Source organism: Podarcis vaucheri, assembly GCF_965113315.1.
Source record: "Podarcis vaucheri genome assembly, chromosome: 2".
In the NCBI taxonomy this organism is placed as follows: domain Eukaryota; kingdom Metazoa; phylum Chordata; class Lepidosauria; order Squamata; family Lacertidae; genus Podarcis; species Podarcis vaucheri.
In genome coordinates this window covers 45,015,022-45,037,771 of record NC_138760.1, presented here as the reverse complement: position 1 = coordinate 45,037,771, position 22,750 = coordinate 45,015,022, and the positions used below count along the sequence as shown (strand labels likewise).

General features: G+C 47.7%; 1 protein-coding gene across 10 annotated transcripts in view; it reads right to left on the bottom strand.

The window, feature by feature from the left end:
- Nucleotides 1-1,043: 1,043 nt before the first annotated feature.
- Nucleotides 1,044-22,750, bottom strand: part of ARHGAP44 (Rho GTPase activating protein 44) — a 90,322-nt gene continuing 68,615 nt past the window's right edge. For 3 of the 10 annotated variants that reach the window (XM_082213817.1, XM_082213815.1, XM_082213821.1), the window contains 9 exons: nt 21,657-21,770; nt 20,559-20,650; nt 19,064-19,244; nt 14,624-14,641; nt 13,432-13,653; nt 10,770-11,228; nt 9,065-9,213; nt 7,625-8,002; nt 1,044-3,090 (listed from right to left, as the gene is read on the bottom strand). In XM_082213817.1, coding sequence (XP_082069943.1) covers nt 2,951-3,090; nt 7,625-8,002; nt 9,065-9,213; nt 10,770-11,228; nt 13,432-13,653; nt 14,624-14,641; nt 19,064-19,244; nt 20,559-20,650; nt 21,657-21,770 — 1,753 coding nt within the window. In that variant the 3' untranslated portion in view covers nt 1,044-2,950. Of the gene's footprint in view, nt 3,091-5,771; nt 5,824-7,624; nt 8,003-9,064; nt 9,214-10,769; nt 11,229-13,431; nt 13,654-14,623; nt 14,642-19,063; nt 19,245-20,558; nt 20,651-21,656; nt 21,771-22,750 lie in introns of all 10 variants that reach the window. The other 7 variants (XM_082213819.1, XM_082213822.1, XM_082213823.1 and 4 more) reach the window with 7 other exon arrangements.

Sequence of the window (22,750 nt, the reverse complement as noted above, 5' to 3'; positions counted from 1 at the left end):
CATCCAAGAGCAGCCTCAGGACAATACAGACCAGTAGCAGAGGCAGCCAGCTGTAGGAATGCATTTCTCCCATTCCATCTGGAGAAACAAAACTGTAACGGATGAATGGTGAATATGAACAGTACAAGCAACTCACCATTTATGCATGTTCAAGGCACACGTGCACCACTGCGAACCCGGAAGTGGCATGGAAAGAGGCAAAAACAGCCCTAAATGAGCACAAAAATGGTGGTGTGAAAACAGCATCTAGCAATCCCACGAGCCTTTGCACTGACCTTTTGAGGCCTGTGAAGAGATGGAGGGAGTGATTGTGGTAGAGTCTGGTGGATTTTTTTTTGTTTTTTAGGGGGTTCCAGAGGTTTAGAGGGCGTTTTCAGGCTTTTTCAATGGCGTTCCCAATATATGTGATTTCACTTACATGTCTGGTGCCTCAGGATATAAAGATAAAGGTACCCCTGACCGTTAGGTCCAGTCACGGATGACTCTGGGGTTGCGGCGCTCCCCTCGCTTTACTGGCCAAGGGAACCGGCGTACAGCTTCCGGGTCATGTGGCCAGCATGAGTAAGCCGCTTCTGGCGAACCAGAGCAGTGCACGGAAACGCCATTTACCTTCCTGCTGAAGCGGTACCTATTTATCTACTTGCACTTTGACGTGCTTTCGAACTGTTAGGTTGGCAGGAGCAGGGACCGAGCAACGGGAGCTCACCCATTGCGGCGATTTGAACCGCCGACTTTCTGATCGGCAAGTCCTAGGCTCTGTGGTTTAGACCACAGCGCTACCCACGTCCCTTACCTCAGGATATAACCCCTATGTAAAAGGGGAGTTGCCTGCAAATGAAAAAGGGAGGGGCGCTTCCAACGTGATCATTAAAATGCTTTAAAAAAATGTACCTGTGACTTCAGCCTAATTTTTGAAGTGGCCTGAAAAATGTAAGTTTCGCTGCTGAATAAGCCTGTCTCACCAGGTATATTTTGTTTGCAGCCAAGAGCCACCCCTCTCTGCTAACCCAAACCCAGCAAACAACAGACGAGAGAAACAGAGATACCACAAAAGTCATTAATTGTACTTTAATGAGACCATACATTGGGGAAGTGGAGGGGTGGGGGGCAGAAATGGAGAAAGCAGGAGACCCCCCGAGAAAGGAGCTGCTCAGTGCTTGGGGTGGGTCTGTCTTGCCAGTAATTTTAAGATGCAGCACAAAATACCAATTGGCAATGCCCCCTGCTTGAGCAGCAAATACACCAAGTGACTGGAACTGGAAAGAGCAGTTAAGAGTACCGTTTCGCACCCCCCCTCTCTCTCCTCCCCACACCTTTCTAACAACAATCTGCACTTGTTTCCCTGCCTCTTCCACCTTGAGTGATGAACTACACATTATCACAGCCTGTGGCAAAGCAAGAGCACCCAGACTTGCAAAAAACACTGCTGGGGCGGGGAACACACATACACAAAAAATAGAGGGTGTTTGGAGACATTTATCATAAATCCAAGGGTGGGAAAGGTCTGTGTGTATGCCTGTGTTGGAAGAATTATGATAAGCCTTTAAATTTACATTGTACATTTGTACACCCGTTCTGATGGAATGGCCCCAAATAAACCAAATATATATATATATTTATAGACTTTTATATATATATATATATACAAATATATATCTATCTCAGCAGATATATATATATATCTCATCTCTTTTTTAAAAGGATAAAAGGTTACATCTGCCTTTGCATGCACAGTTGAGAGCTTTGCTCTCCTCAGTCGAACCCTGGGCTAAACAACGGTGGGGAGCTGCAATCGGGCCACTATAAACATATATTCTGTTGGTGGTATTTGTCTCCCCTTTCCCTGCCGCCAAGACATGGTGCCAACAGCAGAGAGAGAAGGGGGGAAATGAGCCCGTGACGCTGGTGAACAAGAACTCCACACGACCAGGTTCCACTTCTGACACCACAATGCAGGGAGGGTAGGTATGCTTAGGAACACATTTATTGCTAATCGAGTAACTGCTTCCTGACATACAGGAGACCATCACTCACCCATATCAACAGCTACCACTCCCTCCGGCTTCTGACCACTGCCAAACACCTGTACCCCCCACCCCCAAGAGTGGCCCCTCTTCCATCTACTAGCTTCTCCCCCAGGGGGAGTCAAGCAAAAACCAATGAAAAAAGGAAGGGGAGGGGGAAAATGGAATGGTAAAGGATTCGAGAAGGCCAGACACCCATTCCCTTTAGAGGCTTGTGGATCCACAGAGACTCACAAGGCTGTATCTGGCTATTTCAGAAATAAGGATGTCAGGGACTGAACGAAAATATAGATGTACGCTGCTTGTGTGTGTGGGTCTCTCTCTTTCTCTCCCCCACCACTCAGCTTCTAAAACAAACATTCCTTGGCCACAATCTATAAGGAAGAGATACACGAACCAGCACAGATGGAGTGGAAAGAGTAAGGACAGCTGGAGCGAAAGCAGGAGGCAGAAGGGACAAAAGACACTGCCAAGGTCAATAAGCCAAAAACCCAGTGGGTGCCTTCGGTGGAGTTCAGCCGGTGAGCAGCCTGCCATGCTCCTGAATCTCTCTGCCCTGTGCACAACACCAGAATTCCCCAACAGGGCTGGTTGGACTTAATTCTTTGTCTGAGGGTCCGAAAAGCTCAAAAGGGAGATAAATAGGCACCACGTCAAAAAGGCAAAATTTGGATAAGGCTAAACAAACAGGAGACAAAAATAAATAAATAAATTGGAAATTGCACCAGCAATGCTCTTTTGCCAGGGTTAGCACCAGGCCCACAGGTCTGTCAAGTCTTGCACAAAGGGGCTGGCAAGTGGAACTCCAGAAGAGAGACCGCCCGCCCCCCGCCGGACAAGGTCTCTGGACAACATCGCCTTCTGTAGTGTTCATGGGGCACCGATATGTACAAGAGAGCACATTAGAGGGACAAGGGGCTTTTGTGTCATAGGGCGGTGCTTTCCGAATCCTCCTCTGAATTGATTTTTCCTTGTACCGGATGTCTCTGGACTTGTCCCAGTGGGTCCAGGTGGAGTGTGGCATCAACCTCTACATGGATGGAAGGGATATCAAGGTGGGCAAGATCTGCAATCAGGCACAGACACACAGGGAGACAGAAAATTACCATGCTGCTCCAGGCAACGCCTGCCCACCCGTTCATATACAGATTAAGACAGACAAAAATAGTCAACGTTTTAACTTAAAACTGAGCAGGAAGTACAGTTCTCGGAGCCTGTTAATGCCAGAGGAAAGGGATGTCATAATATAATCTTGGCTTGTGCCTTTTGCTGCTGCAACATTCTTCACAGCTGTCCCTTCCCCGCAAGCACGCATGAAGCGGGGTCTAGGCCACATGCTTCTTAATCTCAACAACAGCTCAGCAAACCAGATTCTGGGCCGATGGCAGCTGACAGCAGCATATCCTGCAGTTTCAGAACCTAGTCTTAACCATGGGCCTGTAAATAGCAACTTGGATTGTCTTCTGTTGTGAGAGAGGATGTTCAGGCAACCATGCAGGAAAGAGTTTGGAAATGGGAAGACAGTTTCCCTTCCAGTCCTCCTCCCATTTTCACCATCCATGTGCCACAAATGACTTAGCATACTGGTACATGGGCAGGCAGGCAAATCACTTGAAGGATATTGAATTGAGAAGATACTTGCAAAGTTGCTTTAAATGTCTTTAGGGGAAAGACCCCGAGACCCCAATCTCATTTGGCAAGGGGGTATCAACATAACAAAATGTGCCAAAGCTGCCTGGACACCTTTGCTGTCCCCTTAGCTCAGCCTTGCTGAAAACGGTTCCGTGTAATGAAGGAATCTAGGCAGCCAGTACTTCAATACAACTTACACCTAGAATTTATCATTTCTGTTCCCTCCGCTGTCCCCGTAAGTGGCAAGTATCCCGTTCAACTTCTCAAGGTTCACTTTTCTATTACATGCTTTTTGGTGGTTTACTATCCATAGACATGCTATCAGAAATAAGTAAAATATTTAACTTGTTTGCACATCGGGCCAAATGACCAGGTTGGCTTATAAATGTGCAAAACCATCCTGAAGAGCTAGTCAATTGCAGAAATGACAAGGGATATTATTAAATACATGTCTTCTCAGAGCAGAATATTTTTGGTCCTTGCTTAATCCAATGAACTAAGAGGCGGCATTGAATAAAGGAAAGGCAGCTCTTTCCTAAATCTCATCTGGGCCACTCCTCAGGATGTGAAAAAGATGTTCAAAATGTGCCTACCAAATCTCCCCATATCTCTGAAGGAGACAAGAATATTTGTGGACACAGGTAAGCACATGCCCAGCAGCCAAAGTATACACACAAATCTCTCCTCTGGATGATACAGTGTTCACAGCATATCCCCATGATGGATATACTCTAAATGCCTCTTTCACAAATCATATGAAGTAACTCCACGGTGTGGACAAAAGTGGCTAGGAATTGATGGACAAGTCCTTCCAAACAGATGATCTGAAGACTATGTGCAATTAGGACTGAGTAGGCGTACTTATCTGTTGATAAACAAAAGCATCCAGATTTATCAAAACGACAACATCCCATGCACAGCCATGACCTATCCCCAGAGCTCCACAAGACACAAATAGGCTATGACAAAACATCCTGTTCACCCCTCCTTTCCAGTCGGACAAGCCTCCTATATCAATTAAGATGCAGACAGTCCGTATCTAGCCAGGGAGGAGCATGTCACACTATGTATAATTTTAAGCAATGAAAGTCACTGCTTCTCTCGGAAGCAAAGGAATAGCTTCCACATGGCTACTTGTGAGACAGGAGAAGTGAACTTGTATGTCAAGAACCTGCAAGCTGCATGGGATCCTTGCATACTGAGGAAAAATCACCCTCATAATAGGATTTTACTCCTGAGAGCATTCCCCCATGAATTGGGAATGGGGAAGCAATTCTAAATCAGCTGTGGGAGATGTACTTCAGAACAAGGGGCGATTCGCTAGGCTTTTCAGCTGAGCCGAGGACCTTTATAGTGTAAAAAGCAGGAGTGTCCCTCCAGATGTTGCTGGATTTCAGCTGCGGTGAGGGATGCTGGGGGCCAGAGCCCAACAAATTCTGGAGGGCTGCAGTCTCCCACTGATACTGTAAAGGCAGCTGTCCTTACTTGGGTGAGAAGAAGACCCCACAAGCTTTGTATCCTTTTGAGCAGTGGCACACATAGCCTTGACCATCACCTGCTCCTGGGTTGCCCTTTTGGCCTCACCCACAACAAACAACTGCCATTAATATTCATTAATGGCAATATCATGACATCCCTTTGGAAATAACACATGGAATGGGAGAGGGAGAAAGTCACATTGGTAAGAAAGGGGCTAGCAAGGTTAGGAGCCAGTAAATCCCATGGCTTGGAAAGGAATTAGTTGAATGCCTGCATATATAGATATATATATATTTAAACACACACACACACACACATATTTAAACACACACACACACACACACACACACACACACACGGATGTCAGGCATGAAAGGCCAAGTGAGAAGCAACCCCCCCCCCCGCCTGCAAGTTTACTAATGACATCGTTATCAGTCAGCTGGGGAGTGGAGAGCAGGCTCGAGCAGCCATGCAGTTCCGGATCAGCGTGCCCCATGCAAGGCCAGCGAGATGGGGTGGGTGGGTGGGTGTGACTCTGTGAGGAAAGGCACAGGGGCCAGGGGTGGCAGGGGTGACATTGGCAGCAGCAGCAGTAGTAGTAGTGGTTCAGGGAGGAGGGCAGGGACTCCAGCTTACCCTGAGCATTCCCCTCACACCTATCCAATATTGCATCACGAGCCTCAAACAGCTGCAGGGACACAATGGTAGGATTGGGAGAAAGGAACAGAAGAGAAACAGGAAAAGCAACAAAGACAAAAAAAAAAAATAGTACACAACAAGACCTCCAATTGCACCTGCCTACCAGAAAAAAGCACCAGCGGGAAGCTGGAGACACAAAATCCCTCTCAAATGTTGACCACACAGGCATGGCCATTCCCAAAGCACAAGCTGTAGCAACAGGAGCCACGATCGGCCCACGTGTCCAGAATGGACTGCAATTGACCTCTCCCCAATGTTTTGGAGGCCCCAGGCCTTCAGAAGAACAGGGATCAGTTGATCAAAAGCACAGGTCATCCTGGAGTTATGTACAGTCAAACCACCCCTGAGTTTTGAGACTTTGCCTGATAGCTGTGCCTCTACTCTGCCATTGGGACACAAAGATTGGCCACTACTGACCTCCAGATCCAAAGCTGCAGCCACCCAAGGAATAGAGCCCTGTGCGGAGACAGGTGTGCCGAAGAGTGGACCAGTTTCGTTCTGCTCCTGCATTTCTGGCCATATTTGAAATTCCCAAATGAAGGCTGAACTGCTGCCTCTCTCAGAGACTCTGCCGGAATGTGGAAGGCCTTTCTAGACACTCTGGTTTCCCAAGGGTAATATACATATTTCCCCCTCAGTGGTATTTTACTGCTTAACCAAATAGCACTACTGGTTGGGTTATTTACTGTTAAATTTTTTTACTGAAGATGTGCAGTCTAGCATTTGAAATTATGAATGCACAGCCTGGGAGGGGGAAGGGAAGAAGGGGGTTAAAAAAAGGCAAAATAGCTGTGCAGCAGGGATGGGGAACCTTTGGCCTGGGGGCCCAATGCAGTTCTCTAGGCCTTTTCTTGGGCCTTTGGAACTCTTCCCAGGGCATACTTTCCATCCTTCACCAGCCTTGCTTCACACCCTCCTCAAGGGCTTTTCCCTGGCTGGAATACGCCCTTGAACTCTGACAATGCCTCTTTGCTTCCATGGATGGAGGACAGAGAGAGTGGTGCATGTGTAGAAATCAGCCTTTTCAGAGGGAGAAGGGATTACCAGCACTTGTGCAATGTCCCTTTTGTCTGGAAAGGCTAAGTTCCCAGCTAAAAAGGTCTGTGTTATGCTCAGCTTTCACGTTCAAAGTATTCCCTTCTAGATCATCCTCAAGCAGCGTTTTAGCTCAGCTAACTCACTACATATGACCTGGAATCGGAAGGTGATCCTCATTCCCTCACAGTGTATGCAATTTTCCCCTTGATATTTTGTTCTAAATGCAACACTTGAATTTTGGCCTTGCTTCTCAGGTAGTTTCAGAATCCTGTTTTGAATGGCAATCACTTCCTGCTTGAGTGATTAAGTAGGTGACAAGCACCGGAATTTATGTACAGCATAGCTCAATTGTTGCTTTGCCACTTGCCTGTGGAATACAGAAAAAAACCAAAGGACTGTGCCACCAGGAAACTCCACCCTCAGTCTTGACTGGATTATGGTGCTCTGCACTAGTTGTTCCTACCTTTTGCTCTTGGCTCTGCAGTGCTTCTCACCAGCTGCCTTAAGCAATCCAAAGGCAGACCTGGAACTTCCCCCTAAGCCAACAGTGCCCTTCGGATACCCAGGACCACAACTCCCATCATCCTCAGCCAGCACGGACAAAGATCAAGGATGATGCAAGTTCTGCCCGCAACAACTGGAGGGCACCACGTTGGCAAGCTCTGCCCATACACTGCTCCCTCCTCCACTCTGTCTCTGCTAGCAACCCCCCACACCCCTAGAGTGCTGTCCCTCTGCCACTGCTTTGTTACCTGTGGACATGCTCTCCCCGGGGGACATGCCGTCAAGTACTGTGTGCTCCATGGACTGCGGACTAGAGCCGGATGCGTTTGATGTGGGAGGCTGTGGAGGTGGCAGCGTGGGCCTCTGTCGCGGCTTAGGGGTGGGCCGAGATTTGGTTAAAGTGCTCGTCAGGGAAGGAGGAGAAGACAGAGAAGGAGCAGCTGCCGGGGAGAGTGGGCCCGAGCCCAGGGAGTAGCCTGGTGGGTAACTCAGTCCATAGGGTGATGGGGTGCTTGGTGGGGTGGGAGAAAGGCTGGCAGGGGACGGCTGCCCCGTAGACTGATCGGACATACCACCTGACTGGCCGTAAGGAACCTTGGCAGGGATGGGGGTCAGCTTCTTTGAAACTGCAGAAGACAAGAGAGAAAGAGACACACATACAAACACACAGATACAGGTGGTTGTCATTCATCACTGGGAGGTCAGGTGAGCTTTTTACTACTGGCTTTCTAAATACAACCATCAGGCCTGCTTGAGCCCTGGTGAATGGAAGCTCAGGCGTAAGGGCAACCTGTGCTCATGGGAAGTCATGTCTGGAACATGGACTCAGAGACAATGGACCATATTTAACCAACTCATAGTACTAGTGGAAGCCAACAGAAGGGTTCTCTGCTAGCGCAATGGGACTTCCTCCCCTCCCCTTGCACTCAATTAAATCTGTTCCAGAGGTTTAGGAGAACTCACAGAACAGTGTACGAGGGGAGAGGAGATTGTTCCATCAGTCAACTAGAAATGCTTGCGTTGACAGAACAATCTCTTTAGTGCTATGCTAAATGCAGAGCAGAAGTAGGGCTTGAACCTAGCTCTTTTTTACGTCCTCCAGGTTAACTGTCCAACGGACCCCACTTGCTCATTCTGGTGACTTTATTTCTTAGACAAGCATTCAAGTGTTTGTGGCAGGATCTTTCCTACCAGATTTCTCAGTCTTATGAGGACACCTGAAAGGAGAACTAATAATCTGCAATCATTGCCGTTGCCCACAGAGAAAACAGGAGCCCTGGCCAAAAAGCAGTCAGTTAACTAGTGGAATTAAATTGTGTGGTTAACACACAAAGAAAGAAAGAAAGAAAGAAAGAAAGAAAGAAAGGGAGGAGGAGGAGGAGTTTGGATTTGGTATCCTGCTTTATCACTACCCGAAGGAGTCTCAAAGCGGGTAAAATTCTCCTTTCCCTTCCTTCCCCACAACAAACACACTGTGAGGTGAGTGGGGCTGAGAGACTTCAAAGAAGTGTGACTAGCCCAAGGTCACCCAGCAGCTGCATGTGGAGGAGCGGAGATGTGAACCCGGTTCACCAGATTACAAGTCTACCGCTCTGAACCACTACACCACCCTGAGAGAGAGTTGTTGCTTTGTTCGTTTCACCCAGCTGAACCCATTCCTGTTGCCCTATTCAGGTGTGAATACCTACCTTTCCGCAGGGTGTGTGGGCTCTGTTCTGTGGACAGCTGCTGTGTGAGACCAGGCAACTGCTGTGTGGTCCCACATGGTGCTGCAGGGCCACAAACCGGGCTCCCTTTCTGCCCAGAAACAGGAGAGAGTTCCTTGGTTTTTAGTGTGCTAAAAAGAAACAAAAGGTGGACAAGAAGCAGCAGTCATGAGCCGCTTTGTACGAAGAGCATCTTAAGTGCAAAAATCCCCCTCTCCCATGGCCTCCCCCTCCTCCTGTCCCACAGTCCCAGGGCGCAGGCCCATAACCCTCCACTATGATAAGCCAATGATGCTTGCAAAGCAAAGCGTTTTGATGCCTTGCTCCCGAACATACGCTCAAAGGACCAGACAAACTTGCACATCCACCTTCAAAAGCAGATCTGAGCATGACTAGAGCATGAATGGCACTGCAGCCCTCTCAGTCACTCTGTACACAGCAATGAGACGAAACAAAATGGAGGGAAGCCGTTTTCCAGAGAGACCACTCTGTGGGGCAGGTGGGGCAGGAGGAGGAACAGGAGCAATACGATCTGTTCCTCGTGGTGGGGATGGGTTGGGGCACCTCACAGATTTAAGAGGTGAACTTGAGGCCATGTCAGTTGTCCAAGTTTGTTCCTTTGCACTCAAGCTTACAAGTGGCCACCAACCCCAAGGCAGTGTGGCAAGCCATGGTTTACCTCAGTGAGGGAACTGAGGGGAGGGTGTTTGTCACAAATAATATGTGGCAAGAAAGGTGCTACTCAAGGTGGTTGGCTAGACCAGGCAACTCAATGCGGTAATTGGAAACCTGGATGGTGAAGGCCTCAACGTTTGCCAGGCTGAGGTGGGTGCCCCCTGCACCTCTAAATAGGTTGGACCCAAAGAAGCTATTGGACTGGCACAGCTGTTTTGGACCCAACTCAAAATCTTGTAATACAAGGCTGGGCAAACATGTGCCCCCCCCATGTTGCTGAACTCCAGCTCCCATCAGCCTCAGTTGGCATGGACTGTTGACAGAGATTATAGGAGCTGTAGTGCAACAACAGTATCTGAAAGGCCACAGAATCCTCACTTCTGATGTAAGTCTTTGCAACTTGGGGTCCAAAGAAAGGGCTGGTTGGTTGGATGCTATTGACACTAAATGCTTACCCATGCAATATCTATTGCATGGGATTCACCTAAATAGCCCTTTAAGCAGAAGTTCTGTGCAACATACCCTGCTTGTGCAATGGGGCTTTCCCAACCCTCATTGTGTGCTCCCTGAGCCTGTCAAAATTGGCCCCGTCATGTGTGGGAAGGGGGAAGGAAAGGGAGGGTTGTTCCATCTGGCAAACTGCAATATTTGTGCAGACAGAATTTGGGGGTGGTGTTGAAAATTCTCTTACAGAGCACTTTGGGCATGTCTCAGAAGTTCACTTCACAGGGGAAGAAAGGTGACCAATGAAACCTATTTTAAGCCTGGATTTGGCTTCAAGGAACTTCCTCCCTTGCAGGATCCATCAGCTGATACAGCTGAAGTTCTCTCCAGGAGATCTGTAGCAATGTGGAGGCCAACAGGAAGGCCTCATTTGCCTACCGAGGAGGCGTGAAGGGCCTAGGTATCGTCCCTGTGCGTAGACCTGTGGTACGTGGCAAGCAAGTGGTGCTCACCCTTCCACCACTGTGCCCAATTTGCCCGAGCATTTGTCAAATAAGAGGTTATTTACCTAGCGAGCCCGGTTCCTCTGTCTCTGGCACAGGTGCAGCTGACCCAGGGGGGAGAGACTGACATATGGGAGCTGTAAGGAGTGCCAGGAGGATCGGGTTTGGATAAGGTGAGGGGGGGTTTCATGTAGACAGAGGAGAGGTTAGTCTCAGGACCATGCAACTCTGTGAAGGAGCTCTGCTTAGGGAGGTGCAGGAAATACGGTTTCGGGTTAGAGTTAATGTCAAGCTGCTGAGGGGAGGGAGAGGAAGAAGAGGAGGAGGAGGAAGGGGGAGGCAGCGTTTGGCTGTACCCTGGCCACCGGTACAGTGGCAAGGGGGGCTCCGGCCTAGCGCATGGGCCAGTCTTGGGGTGGTGGTGGTGGAAGGATGAGTAGCAGGGGTATGGGGGAGGCTTGTCGTCCTCAGGGGATGGGTAGATGTAACAGGAATCCGACCAACTAGACGACACACCATCCGTGCTGCAAATGTCCAAAACAACAAAACAAAAACAAAAAAAGAGAGCAGAGAGCGTTTGTACAGGGAAGAACCGAACAGGAGTTTTGAAAACAGCCCATAAGCATTTGCCAGGAGAGGGTTGGGGTGGGGGTGGGGGAGAGAAGAAGGAGAGAAGAGAACAACAACCAAAAATTCAAGGAAAGCAAGAGGGGCTCCTCAACTGCAAGGTACACAGTGGCTGGGGCAGCAGTCCCCACCTTCCTGAGCTGACAGCTCCAGGCCCGGGTTTCTGCTTATCTCTCATGAGCCACCCAAATGTAGAAAATGGCACTTGGAAACTTCGTCTGCTGGAAAACAGAAGCTAGGCCTGTGCAATGTCTACCTTGCCAACGTCACCTATTCCTAAACAGTTGTTTGGGGAGATCTGGAAAACATCTCTAGATGACAGTTGTCCTGAGTGGTGGCTTTGTCTCAGGGGCTTGGTGTGTGTGTGTGTGTGTGTGTGTGTGTGTGTGTGTGTGTGTGTAGGGGCTTGGGGGAGGAGGAATACCCCACAAGGAAAATGTTCTTCCATATGAAGGAAATGGGTATCTATGGGTTGGATTTCACCCATAAGTGCTAATTTGAAAATAAAACCAAGCCAGGGGGCATTTGAGGGTTCACTATGGAATTCAAGGCCCCCCACAATTCCGAAAATTGATTACTCTTGTCAATTAACTTGGGACAAACTAATCCGTCACAAAACAAGTGGGTCACACTGCATAGTAGAACCTGCTGCCTCATTACACTGGGAAGCCAGGCAACCCTAAGCAGAATATTGGATTGAGAACTAGTGATCTGAGGAAAGCATGGCAGAGAAAACAGCGGGACAGTGTACCGAGATGCAATGCCAGGCAAGCATCAAGGTTTGCCATGTAACTCCTGGACTCCTTCCAAAGTGTGAGGTATGCAATTGCAGGTGAGAGAGACCCCAGGGGAGGCAAGGAAGCATGGAATGAGTTCTAATGAAGTTGCATGTCCTTCTATCAAGGGCTTGACTTTGCCCCCATCCTTCTTTCTTGGCCTCTTTCCCTGGCTAATGCGAGCTCACAAACAGAGAAGTGCCACCCAAATTGGCACTTGGCAATTTACTGGAAAGGAACAAGCCTGGAAAAACTGAAGTTGAGAAAGAACCAGGAATGTCATAGAAAGTCAAAAGAAAAGACTGCAAATGGTGGATCCTGCAGGACAAGACAAATGCTGCCTATTATTGGAGCCTACAGGCTGGAGAAGTAGCAAGGCTGGGACTAAATCTCTCTTCTTGCCAGTGTAAACACAGATTTTTTGTTTTTTAACATCAGGGATCTCAATTCAGATTTAGCCCATATTTCCTCCTGTTTTGTGAGAATATGTGCAACAGAAAGGTGAGAGTGCCTGCCTTTGTGGATGATTTTGCCAGCTTCTTATTCCCATGCATGTCTCACTCCCTCCCCTGCTTTTAGTGGGTATGTTGACATGCAACGCATTAAACGTCTAATTCCATGCTTGCTTTCAGCAGGGAGCACATCTATGGCAGAAGCACAGACCAGAAACATATGCATGATCCCCCCTATGGATAAGCCCCTACTCTCTGCACATATGAATATGGCAAACATGGTCAGTCATTTCTAACTTGCCACAGAGCTGACCCTTACAAATGAATCCACAGCACAAAATAACACAAGTCTTGCATTAGGTCTGAAAATCCAGGACTAAAAACATGGCAGCTGGATGAAGCTGGGCCCTAAAAACTGTCGGCAGAGCCAGACCTTTGCCTTAAGTGGATATCAATAAAATACCAGATCAGAATAAGCCTCTCTGTGCTGCTGGTGCCAAATTCCAACAGGAGGAGGTGGCAAAATAGGAGGGTCTGCCCAGTCTCGGTAGCGCAAAACCAGGAAAAGAATTTTGTTCTATGTTACTATTCTTGGTGCCAGTCTCCCTGCTTGTCTAAAATCTTTGGAGCAGACAGGTCTGGTTTTTTTTTTTTTATTGCTTACATTCAGCTGGGCCACAGGAAAGTATTATTTTGTGCCTCAATTCTCTCTCATTCAAACACACACACAAACACACACACACTTGCAAAGTGAAAGCGGAAGCGTAACTAAAGAGGGCCCATGCAGGTGTGGGAGTGGCAGACGTGTCCACAGAGACTTCCAGGACCACAGAACACAGTGGCAGCTGCCTGCGCTGCCCTCCAGCACTTACCTTGCTCTCTCAGCCCCTGGCGGGAAACCGAAGCTAGTTGGAGTAGGGGAGGGAGTAGCTGAAATGTCAAGAGATTGCTCAGGAATTGGTGACTGAGGAGTAGCAGCAAGATCGGAAGGCGGAGCGGGGGGCTGCATGGCAGGAGGGGTGGAGGATGCCTTACGAACTATGGAGGTGCCTCTGCGAGCCACCCATGAGGTGTCCATCACCCGGACGCCCATGCTATGGGGGGGAACACAGAGATAGTCCCTTACCAACTCGGAAGCAATCATTGAGAGCATTAAACACACACATTTACATTGCAGGGGGAAGGAGGGAAGCCATCTAGGTGCATCCAAGGTCTGAAAGGATCCACGTACAGTCAACGGGAGCCAATTACTTAAATGTAGACTCTAGAGAGGGGTTTCTGGCACGGCCGTGAGGGTCATTTGGGTCAAAGGCTGCTCTGCTGGGACACCCAGTGGCCACTTGCAATCCTCAGGGCAGCCGCAAAAACAGTAACCTTCCAAAGCTGGTAAAGTTTTGCATCAAAGGGAGGTTCTCCCAGACATCAGCAAGAACAGGCAGCCTCGGGACCATGAAGCCTTTCGAAAGAGCCACAGACCTGGACATAAAACATCTATGGCGGGGGGCAGGGGGAGCATCTGGAATATTAAAAAAGTGTGCAGCCAGGACACCTGTGATTAATTTCCCAAGAGGAAAATGATGCCCTTTGCATTGGGGATGATAAAAAACTGGAAAAACAACATCCTGCAGGAAAGGGGGAAGGGCCATAGGTCGATGACAGAGCACATGCGCCCAGGGTCCATCACTACCACCTTGGGGAAAAGGGCTAGGAAAAACTTCTGCCTATCAAGACCAAGGTTTCCCAAACTTGGGTCTTCCAGTGTTTTTGGACTACAGTTCCTATCATCCCTGACCACTGGTCCTGCTAGCTAGGGATGGTGGGACTTCTGATCCAAATTTGGGAAACTCTGATCTAGACCTTGGAAAGCCGCTGTCCACCAAAGCAGACTCTGTAATAAGGCAGCTTCAAATTTTGACGGGGCACTCAAAAGACAGGCTCCCGTCTCAGTGCCCTCGAGGAGAAGCTGGCTTCTGCTCTGCTGGCAAGGCCATGGGTGCTCTGAATTGACTGGGTCTTGACACTGAAGGTAGGAATGGTTCAAGAGCTACCCAGAGGATACCATACCTTTGGATTTTCCTAAGGCTGCATGGACAGAAACATACAGGTATTAGTGTAACAGAAACTAAGGCCAAATGCTTCTCCTGCTGCGTCAGTTTGGCAGGCCTTTGGGAAAGGGGCTGGGAAGTCCAAGGCTGCAGCTTGCGAAAAGCAGGGGGATCGGGGCGATTTGGCTGCAGAGAAGCATATTGCTAAGTGGAGAAGCAGGACATTCAGTGAAAGGCAGAATTTGAGGAAATGGAAGGTTTTTGTGAAAGCAATACCAGTTGTTTTGCAGTTTTGTGTGTGTGTGTGTGTGTGTGTGTGTGTGTGTGTAGGGAGAATGCGGGAGAGGGAGAGCAGGCTAGAGGTGAACCTAATAGGGGATTACAATAATCTTTGCATGGTTCTTCTTCTGGGATCCAGAGGAGAGAGGCTTTGGAAATTAGACCTAACAATATTTGATGTCTGCACTGAGCACTGTAAGACTCCACAACATACAGAAAGCTCCTCAAGAGTGGGATTACAATGTTTCCAGTATCAAGTCTCTATCTGGGATCTTTTCCAGGTTGTGCCTTCCTGTCAGAGCTCTTTCATGGCATAAGAAAATAACCTATGACTTCTGTTGCACTGCACAGCTCCAGGTACTTGCCACAACCTTCTACAGAGAGCTAAATTTCCTTTGCATGCATCATGCAAAAATAAAAAACAAATGTTGAGAATTCTCACTGAGGCCTTTCCTAGACCTTGGGATCACTATAACATTGACACAGGTAAAGCATACTAAAACTAAGCCTGAGAACAGTTCCAAGTCAAACCCTCATGAGACTTTTTAAAGACAAAAGATCTGACAATGCAGTTTCCATCAGGCAAGGGCATTCCTTACTATCCAAGCTTTATGCATATGGATGGCAAACTCAGTAGGGCATTCATGGCCACTCTGAAGAGATCAAAACAAGTCACAGGAGAGAAAAGGTCCAAATTGAGAATGTCTTTGTAAATCCAAGAAAAGAAAAACAATCACTAAACTAACTGAGGAATTGCAAGTAGGAAGTTTTAAACGGCATATGTTTATTATAGGAATGTGAGCTTTAAACTGATTAGGCAGGAATGCATAAGGTGTACTGCATACCAATATTAAGCTCTCCAATCACTGATTAAGACCCCCTCCCCCCAAATAATAATAATTGGGGGAGGTGATACAAGCAGGGACTGCAGGCCTAGGAACTTTTGGATGACTTTCCACCATGCAGGCCACACTTCATTCCCCGCCCCACAATAAAATTCATGCTATTTATTTATTTCATACAATTTATATACCACTTGATTCTAAAAACATCAAAGCTGTTTACAAAACTCATGCCAGCCCCCTCTTCCCTGAGCCTGCTTTGACAAATAGAAACTTACAAGAAGGTACCAGATAGTGCATGACTTGCCACATGAAGTTTTTACTTAAATAATGGATGTGACTAACTTGGGTCCATTAATTTCAATGGGTCTACTCTGAGACGGACACAGCTGAATACAATCCAATGTGTCTTTTAAAACCAATAGACCATTAATCCATGGTCCATTACCTAGTTAATTTTTGAGAGATGTTTTCTTTCCCTTTCCTATCAATAGATCTCTTCCATATTTAAAAGAAAGATGAAACATTGTCCTTTCTTCTAACAATGAATGACAGCTTTTTAATTTCAAGACCTCACTAAAAGAACAACCACTCTTCCCTCTCCTCCTCCAGAATGGTAAAGCTACCACATCAGTGTTTTACAGTATACATTTAATACTACTAGCTCACACCTAGAGGATGCAGGAGATGTTAGCGAGAACCTGTAGACCCATGACCAGATGCACATAGCCTGAGCAGGACAGGCTCTAATGTATGAAAGGTGGAAAGCATCTCCTCCCTCACTCCATTTCCTCCTAGCAGAGGAAACACAGTCCAGAATAACTAAGGAGATAGTACAAGAATACTTGGCTAGTTTAGATGTATTCAAGTCTCCAGGGCCAGATGGACTGCATCCAAGAGTATTAAAAGAACTGGCAGATGTGATCTCTGAACCACTGGCAGTCATCTTTGAGAATTCCTGGAGAACAGGCGAAGTCCCGGCAGACTGGAGGAGGGCAAATGTTGTCCCTATTTTCAAAAAGGGGAAAAGAGAGGACCCAAATAATTATCGCCCAGTCTGTCTGACATCAATACCAGGGAAGATTCTGGAGCAGATCATTAAGCAAACAGTCTGTGAGCACCTAGAAAGGAATGCTGAGATCACCAATAGTCAGCATGGATTTCTGAAAAATAAGTCATGTCAGACTAACCTGATCTCGTTTTTTGACAGAATTACAAGCCTGGTAGATGAAGGGAACGCAGTGGATGTAGCCTACCTTGATTTCAGCAAGGCATTTGACAAGGTGCCCCATGATATTTTTGTAAAGAAGCTGGTAAAATGTGGTCTTGACTATGCTACCACTCAGTGGATTTGTAACTGGCTGACTAACCGAACCCAAAGAGTGCTCATCAATGGTTCCTCTTCATCCTGGAGAAGAGTGACTAGTGGGGTGCCACAGGGTTCTGTCTTGGGCCCGGTCTTATTCAACATCTTTATCAACGACTTGGATGATGGACTCAAGGGCATCCTGATCAAATTTGCAGATGACACCAAACTGGGAGGGGTGGCTAACACCCCAGAGGACAGGATCAATCTTCAAAACAACCTTGACAGATTAGAGAACTGGGCCAAAACAAACAAGATGAACTTTAACAGGGAGAAATGTAAAGTATTGCACTTGGGCAAAAAAAATGAGAGGCACAAATACAAGATGGGTGACACCTGGCTTGAGAGCAGTACATGTGAAAAGGATCTAGGAGTCTTGGTTGACCACAAACTTGACATGAGCCAACAGTGTGACGCGGCAGCTAAAAAAGCCAATGCAATTCTGGGCTGCATCAATAGGAGTATAGCATCTAGATCAAGGGAAGTAATAGTGCCACTGTATTCTGCTCTGGTCAGACCTCACCTGGAGTACTGTGTCCAGTTCTGGGCACCACAGTTCAAGAAGGACACTGACAAACTGGAACGTGTCCAGAGGAGGGCAACCAAAATGGTCAAAGGCCTGGAAACGATGCCTTATGAGGAACGGCTAAGGGAGCTGGGCATGTTTAGCCTGGAGAAGAGGAGGTTAAGGGGTGATATGATAGCCATGTTCAAATATATAAAAGGATGTCATATAGAGGAGGGAGAAAGGTTGTTTTCTGCTGCTCCAGAGAAGCGGACACGGAGCAATGGATCCAAACTACAAGAAGGAAGATTCCACCTAAACATTAGGAAGAACTTCCTGACAGTAAGAGCTGTTCGACAGTGGAATTTGCTGCCAAGGAGTGTGGTGGAGTCTTCTTCTTTGGAGGTCTTTAAGCAGAGGCTTGACAACCATATGTCAGGAGTGCTCTGATGGTGTTTCCTGCTTGGCAGGGGGTTGGACTCGATGGCCCTTGTGGTCTCTTCCAACTCTATGATTCTATGATTCTATGATTCTACTCCCTGGCTACCAAGAGCTATCAATGCCCTGGATTCCAGATCTACAGCTCTTCAGATCTACAGATGGTAGAGAAAGGAGCAGCACTGTAACTACTGCATGTGCTCAGGCCAATTGAGCAGGCAGAGTGCTGCTCCCCTGTGCTAACCTTACCACAGCAAGGAACAACTGCTAAGAAATATGCATGCGAAGCTAGGGTCAACAGGATCCAATAGGCATCTCAGTAGCTCAGCATCTTTCTTCACCCATGGCTGTATTGCTCCCTCTTCTGATCTCAGTACAGAAGTCCCCTTTAATGGGTAGCAGAAGCAAACGGTGCTATGGTGATATGTTGTCAATCGTGGAAGATAAGTCTCCCCCCCTTTTTTTTTTGCTCTCCGCCAGAGTAGTTCTGGATGGCAAAAACTACAAATGCCCCAGCATGCTGATCAGGCATACATGTGACCCATTATTTAGGCTCTTAGAAAATGACATCAAACATCCATCAACCAACTGATAACATGTTTTGAAATGTTCACTGCATCACTAGGAAATCAGTGTAAGACAAATTTCACTCTGGAAGTTATCAGGACCAGTTTTAGTACAGTGAGGTAGATCTCAGCTTCCCATCCCAGGGAACACCTATGCTGCTTGTTGGGTCAGTGCACAGAGCCATACAGCTAGCTTGGGCCAGGCACATACCAGGTGAATAGGCAGACAGGCCAGGTGCAACAGCCCCGCTTCCCTTTAAAGAGGCCACGGGCCAGGTGCCTGCAGATGGTGTGGCGTCAGGAGCGGGGTGGGATGTTAGTGGCAAGGCAGTGAAGTGTGTTTGCACGCCTAGAAAACATGGGCACTACTTCTACAGAGCAGCAGCGACTCCAGGCCAGCACAGCCCCTTCCCAGCTCCCCTCCCCTTACTCCTCCTGCAGCAAAATAAAAAGCACCCCCTACCCATCCTTCTTGTAGAACTCCAGCATCATGTTGTCTGTGGCCACGCTAAGCGGTCGCCGGGCCTGGTCAGGATGCTTGCGGTCGGCGTGGTCCATATCAGGAGACGGCATGGAATTGTAATTTGCGTTGTGGTTCACATGCACAGGGCTGCCATAGTTCCCGGTCAAGTTGAACTCAATGTCTAGTTAGGAGAGAGAAAAATGGCCAAGTAGTGCTTGTGGCTCCCACTTGAAGCCAGAGGGAGGACAGACAGAGGCTTGGCAAGGATAAGTGTAAATCAAATATATACACACACACCCTGGAAGCAGACGTTCCTGGTCAGCGTTCAAGAAGGACACTGACAAACTGGAACGTGTCCAGAGGAGGGCAACCAAAATGGTCAAAGGCCTGGAAACGATGCCTTATGAGGAACGGCTAAGGGAGCTGGGCATGTTTAGCCTGGAGAAGAGGAGGTTAAGGGGTGATATGATAGCCATGTTCAAATATATAGAAGGATGCCATATAGAGGAGGGAGAAAGGTTGTTTTCTGCTGCTCCAGAGAAGCAGACACGGAGCAATGGATCCAAACTACAAGAAAGAAGATTCCACCTAAACATTAGGAAGAACTTCCTGACAGTAAGAGCTGTTTGACAGTGGAATTTGCTGCCAAGGCGTGTGGTGGAGTCTCCTCCTTTGGAGGTCTTTAAGCAGAGGCTTGACAACCATATGTCAGGAGTGCTCTGATGGTGTTTCCTGCTTGGCAGGGGGTTGGACTCGATGGCCCTTGTGGTCTATTCCAACTCTATGATTCTATGATATACACACCTCTTGGTAGTTCTGCCGCCCTCATAGGTTTTGGTGGTGGCAGCCTAGAAAAGGACAATTCTCTGTGGCAGCCCCCTAAGTTGTGGAGTTCTCTCCCCACAGAGGTGCATCTGGACCCTTCACTATACAGCTTTCAGCAGATGCAGAAGATGCACCTGTTCACCTGGCCTTTTGAAACTGGAGACATGTGTTTTCAGCACCCACCCTATTCCTGTGGCTGTAATTTGTTTTAAACTGCATTTTAAATTATTGCGACCCACCCTGCTTGTGAAGGGTGAGCAAAAACAACAACAACAACAACAACAACAACAACAAGTGTCATAAACACTTCTAATGTGGTTGGGGAACCTAGCAGCCCCATATAGGATTTTCTAGGTAACAACTGTTCTCAATAGTACCACGCAAAGCATAAACAGGGAAACCAAGCCCATGGAAAGATGCTTGTCTGGAACAGCAAATGATCAGAAGCACAGACCTTTGGTTTAGGAGGCACAGGCTGAGAGTTCAAGAACCCCTAGCCAAGACTATGGAGAATGATAGTCAGGGAAAGGAATAGCAAGAACCACAAATGATGCCTACAGGAGGTGATCTATCCAAAAAGGATAAAATCTGTGGCCTGGCTGTCACCAGTTCTGCCCTGCCCACTTTGCCTTAGGTCAGTTGGGCTCTAGCAAACAAAAGACAGCCCTACCTCCTGGAAAGAACCAATCTGCATGCTGGATGAGGGGCTCAATAATTGCAACAATCTGCAGGGAGACGGTCGCCATCATCTCGGTGATGTTTCTGAAACAAAAAGGTGGGAGAGAGAAAGGGACAGGTAAGGAGGGCAGTAAGACAGGTCCTTCCGAAGGGCAAAACAAAATGACAACATCACAGGGTTGGAAGGGACTAGAGCTGGCATCCCCAAACTTGGCCCTCCAGCTGTTTTGGGACTACAGTTTCCATCATCCCTGACCACTGGTCCTGTTAGCTAGGGATGATGGGAGTTGTAGTCCCAAAACAGCTGGAGGGCCAAGTTTGGGGATGCCTGGACTAGAGGATAAAGTACAGCTCCTGGCTCTAAGGCAACATGTCTCCTGCAGATTCTTCTGTTTCCTCCCAAATCCAGTTGCAATGGGCTGGTCTCAGGAACCTGCCAAGGTTGGTCAGCTACGAAAGGTAGGATGCTGCTCTGGATACTTTACCAGACATTTTCAGAGGAACTGGGGCAGATTGGTTTCTATATTCTACATTTGTTCACCGGACACCCACTAGCACTAGAAGCGATGATTTGCATTGTGGTGATGTGTTTGTAAAACAAACTATGGGACTTGTATACATTAATGGTGGCAATGGGTGTGATCTATCCCATGCTGATGCTCAGTAACTACCCATTCTCTTCAACTGTGTTTGTGTTTCTGAAATGCAAATAATTGAGAAATACAGAGAAGAGTTCTAAGGATACGTTCCTATGCACGCTGACACAGGTGTAAGCTCTACTGAACGCATTGGGACACCCTTGTGAGTAAGCATGCACAGGATTGTGCTGCAAGGGTGATTCCTCCACTCAGCAATCTGCCTATCCTTTTCTCATGCCTTACTGCAACTCATTTTCCACATTTTGCCCTCACTTCATCCCTGCTCTTCACCCTGAGAGAGACATCCAGATGTTGCAAACAGATCAAAGCATGAAAATTGAACAAGAGGCTTGCAAAATGAAGGTAAGAAAACCCAGCCCCAGGACCGGTATGTTCTTAGTTATATTATCTAGCATTTCAGAACTGCAGTGTTCTAGATGTCAGCCGCTTACCCTTCTGTCTGAGGCCAGAGAAGGTTAGGCCCCAGCACAATCGCTATGTTGCTTGGGGTCATTTTGTTTGCATCCTGGTACTCTGTTAAGTGTGCAAGGAATTTGATCAGGTACCTGCAATGGAAGGCAACAGAGTTAAAATGGAGTGATGGGTGCACATTCAGCAGCTACTGACTGGGTTATTAGACTATTGCTAACCAATAGACATGCACTAGTGGATACTTTCCCAGGGGTTCATACGAATAAATGGGCAAGTGCCATTATTTGCATTTTACAGGTACCAACCACCAGGGGGAGAAGCTCACATTGACTAGTATTGTAATGTACAAATCACTGGGTATCAGGCCGGCAATGTAAGATGCCTCAAACATCACTGTATATAAGCCAAGGAGAATGCACTGCTTGGCACAGTAGTGACCACTTTCTCCCGATGGTTTATTGGTGACTGCTGCTGCTGCAGTCCTCCTCTAGCCCTTCTATGCAGTGCACATCTAACTTCCAGCAAGAAATATACTGACTTTGCCACTAAGGTTGGGAATCAAGCCCTCTTGGTGCCCCTCCTGTAAGAAGAGAAAAACAGTATTGCAACACCGCCTGTAGATATCTGCCTCTGAATTTCAAGAGGGGCAGGAGCGATTTACCCTGCCGCCCAACAAGTATCTTGGCGTTGCTGCCCGATATCCTCAAGCACCAGATGTGACTGACATTAGCCCTAGCATCAGTGTACTTGTAGGCAATACCTCGATGTGGGAGCTACCCCTGAAGTTGGCCTGGAAGCTGCAGCTGGTGGCATGACATTGGGGCAGACAACCACTATCGTATTATGCCGCAGCTGAAAAACTGCTACTGGCCTTAAGTTCAAGGTGCTGATAATGGCGTACCCTGTACACAGGTTGGGACCAGGAAACCTAAAAGACCTTCTCACCCTTTATATACCCAATCAATCACTTCTCTCTGCAGGAGAATGCCTCTTGCAGATACTATCTCATCTGGAGACCTGTTCTACACAGTATAGGAATCAGGCCTTTACCATGGTGCTGTCTACCTTTTGGAAGTACATATCAGACAGGCACCATTGCTATTGTCTTTTTGGT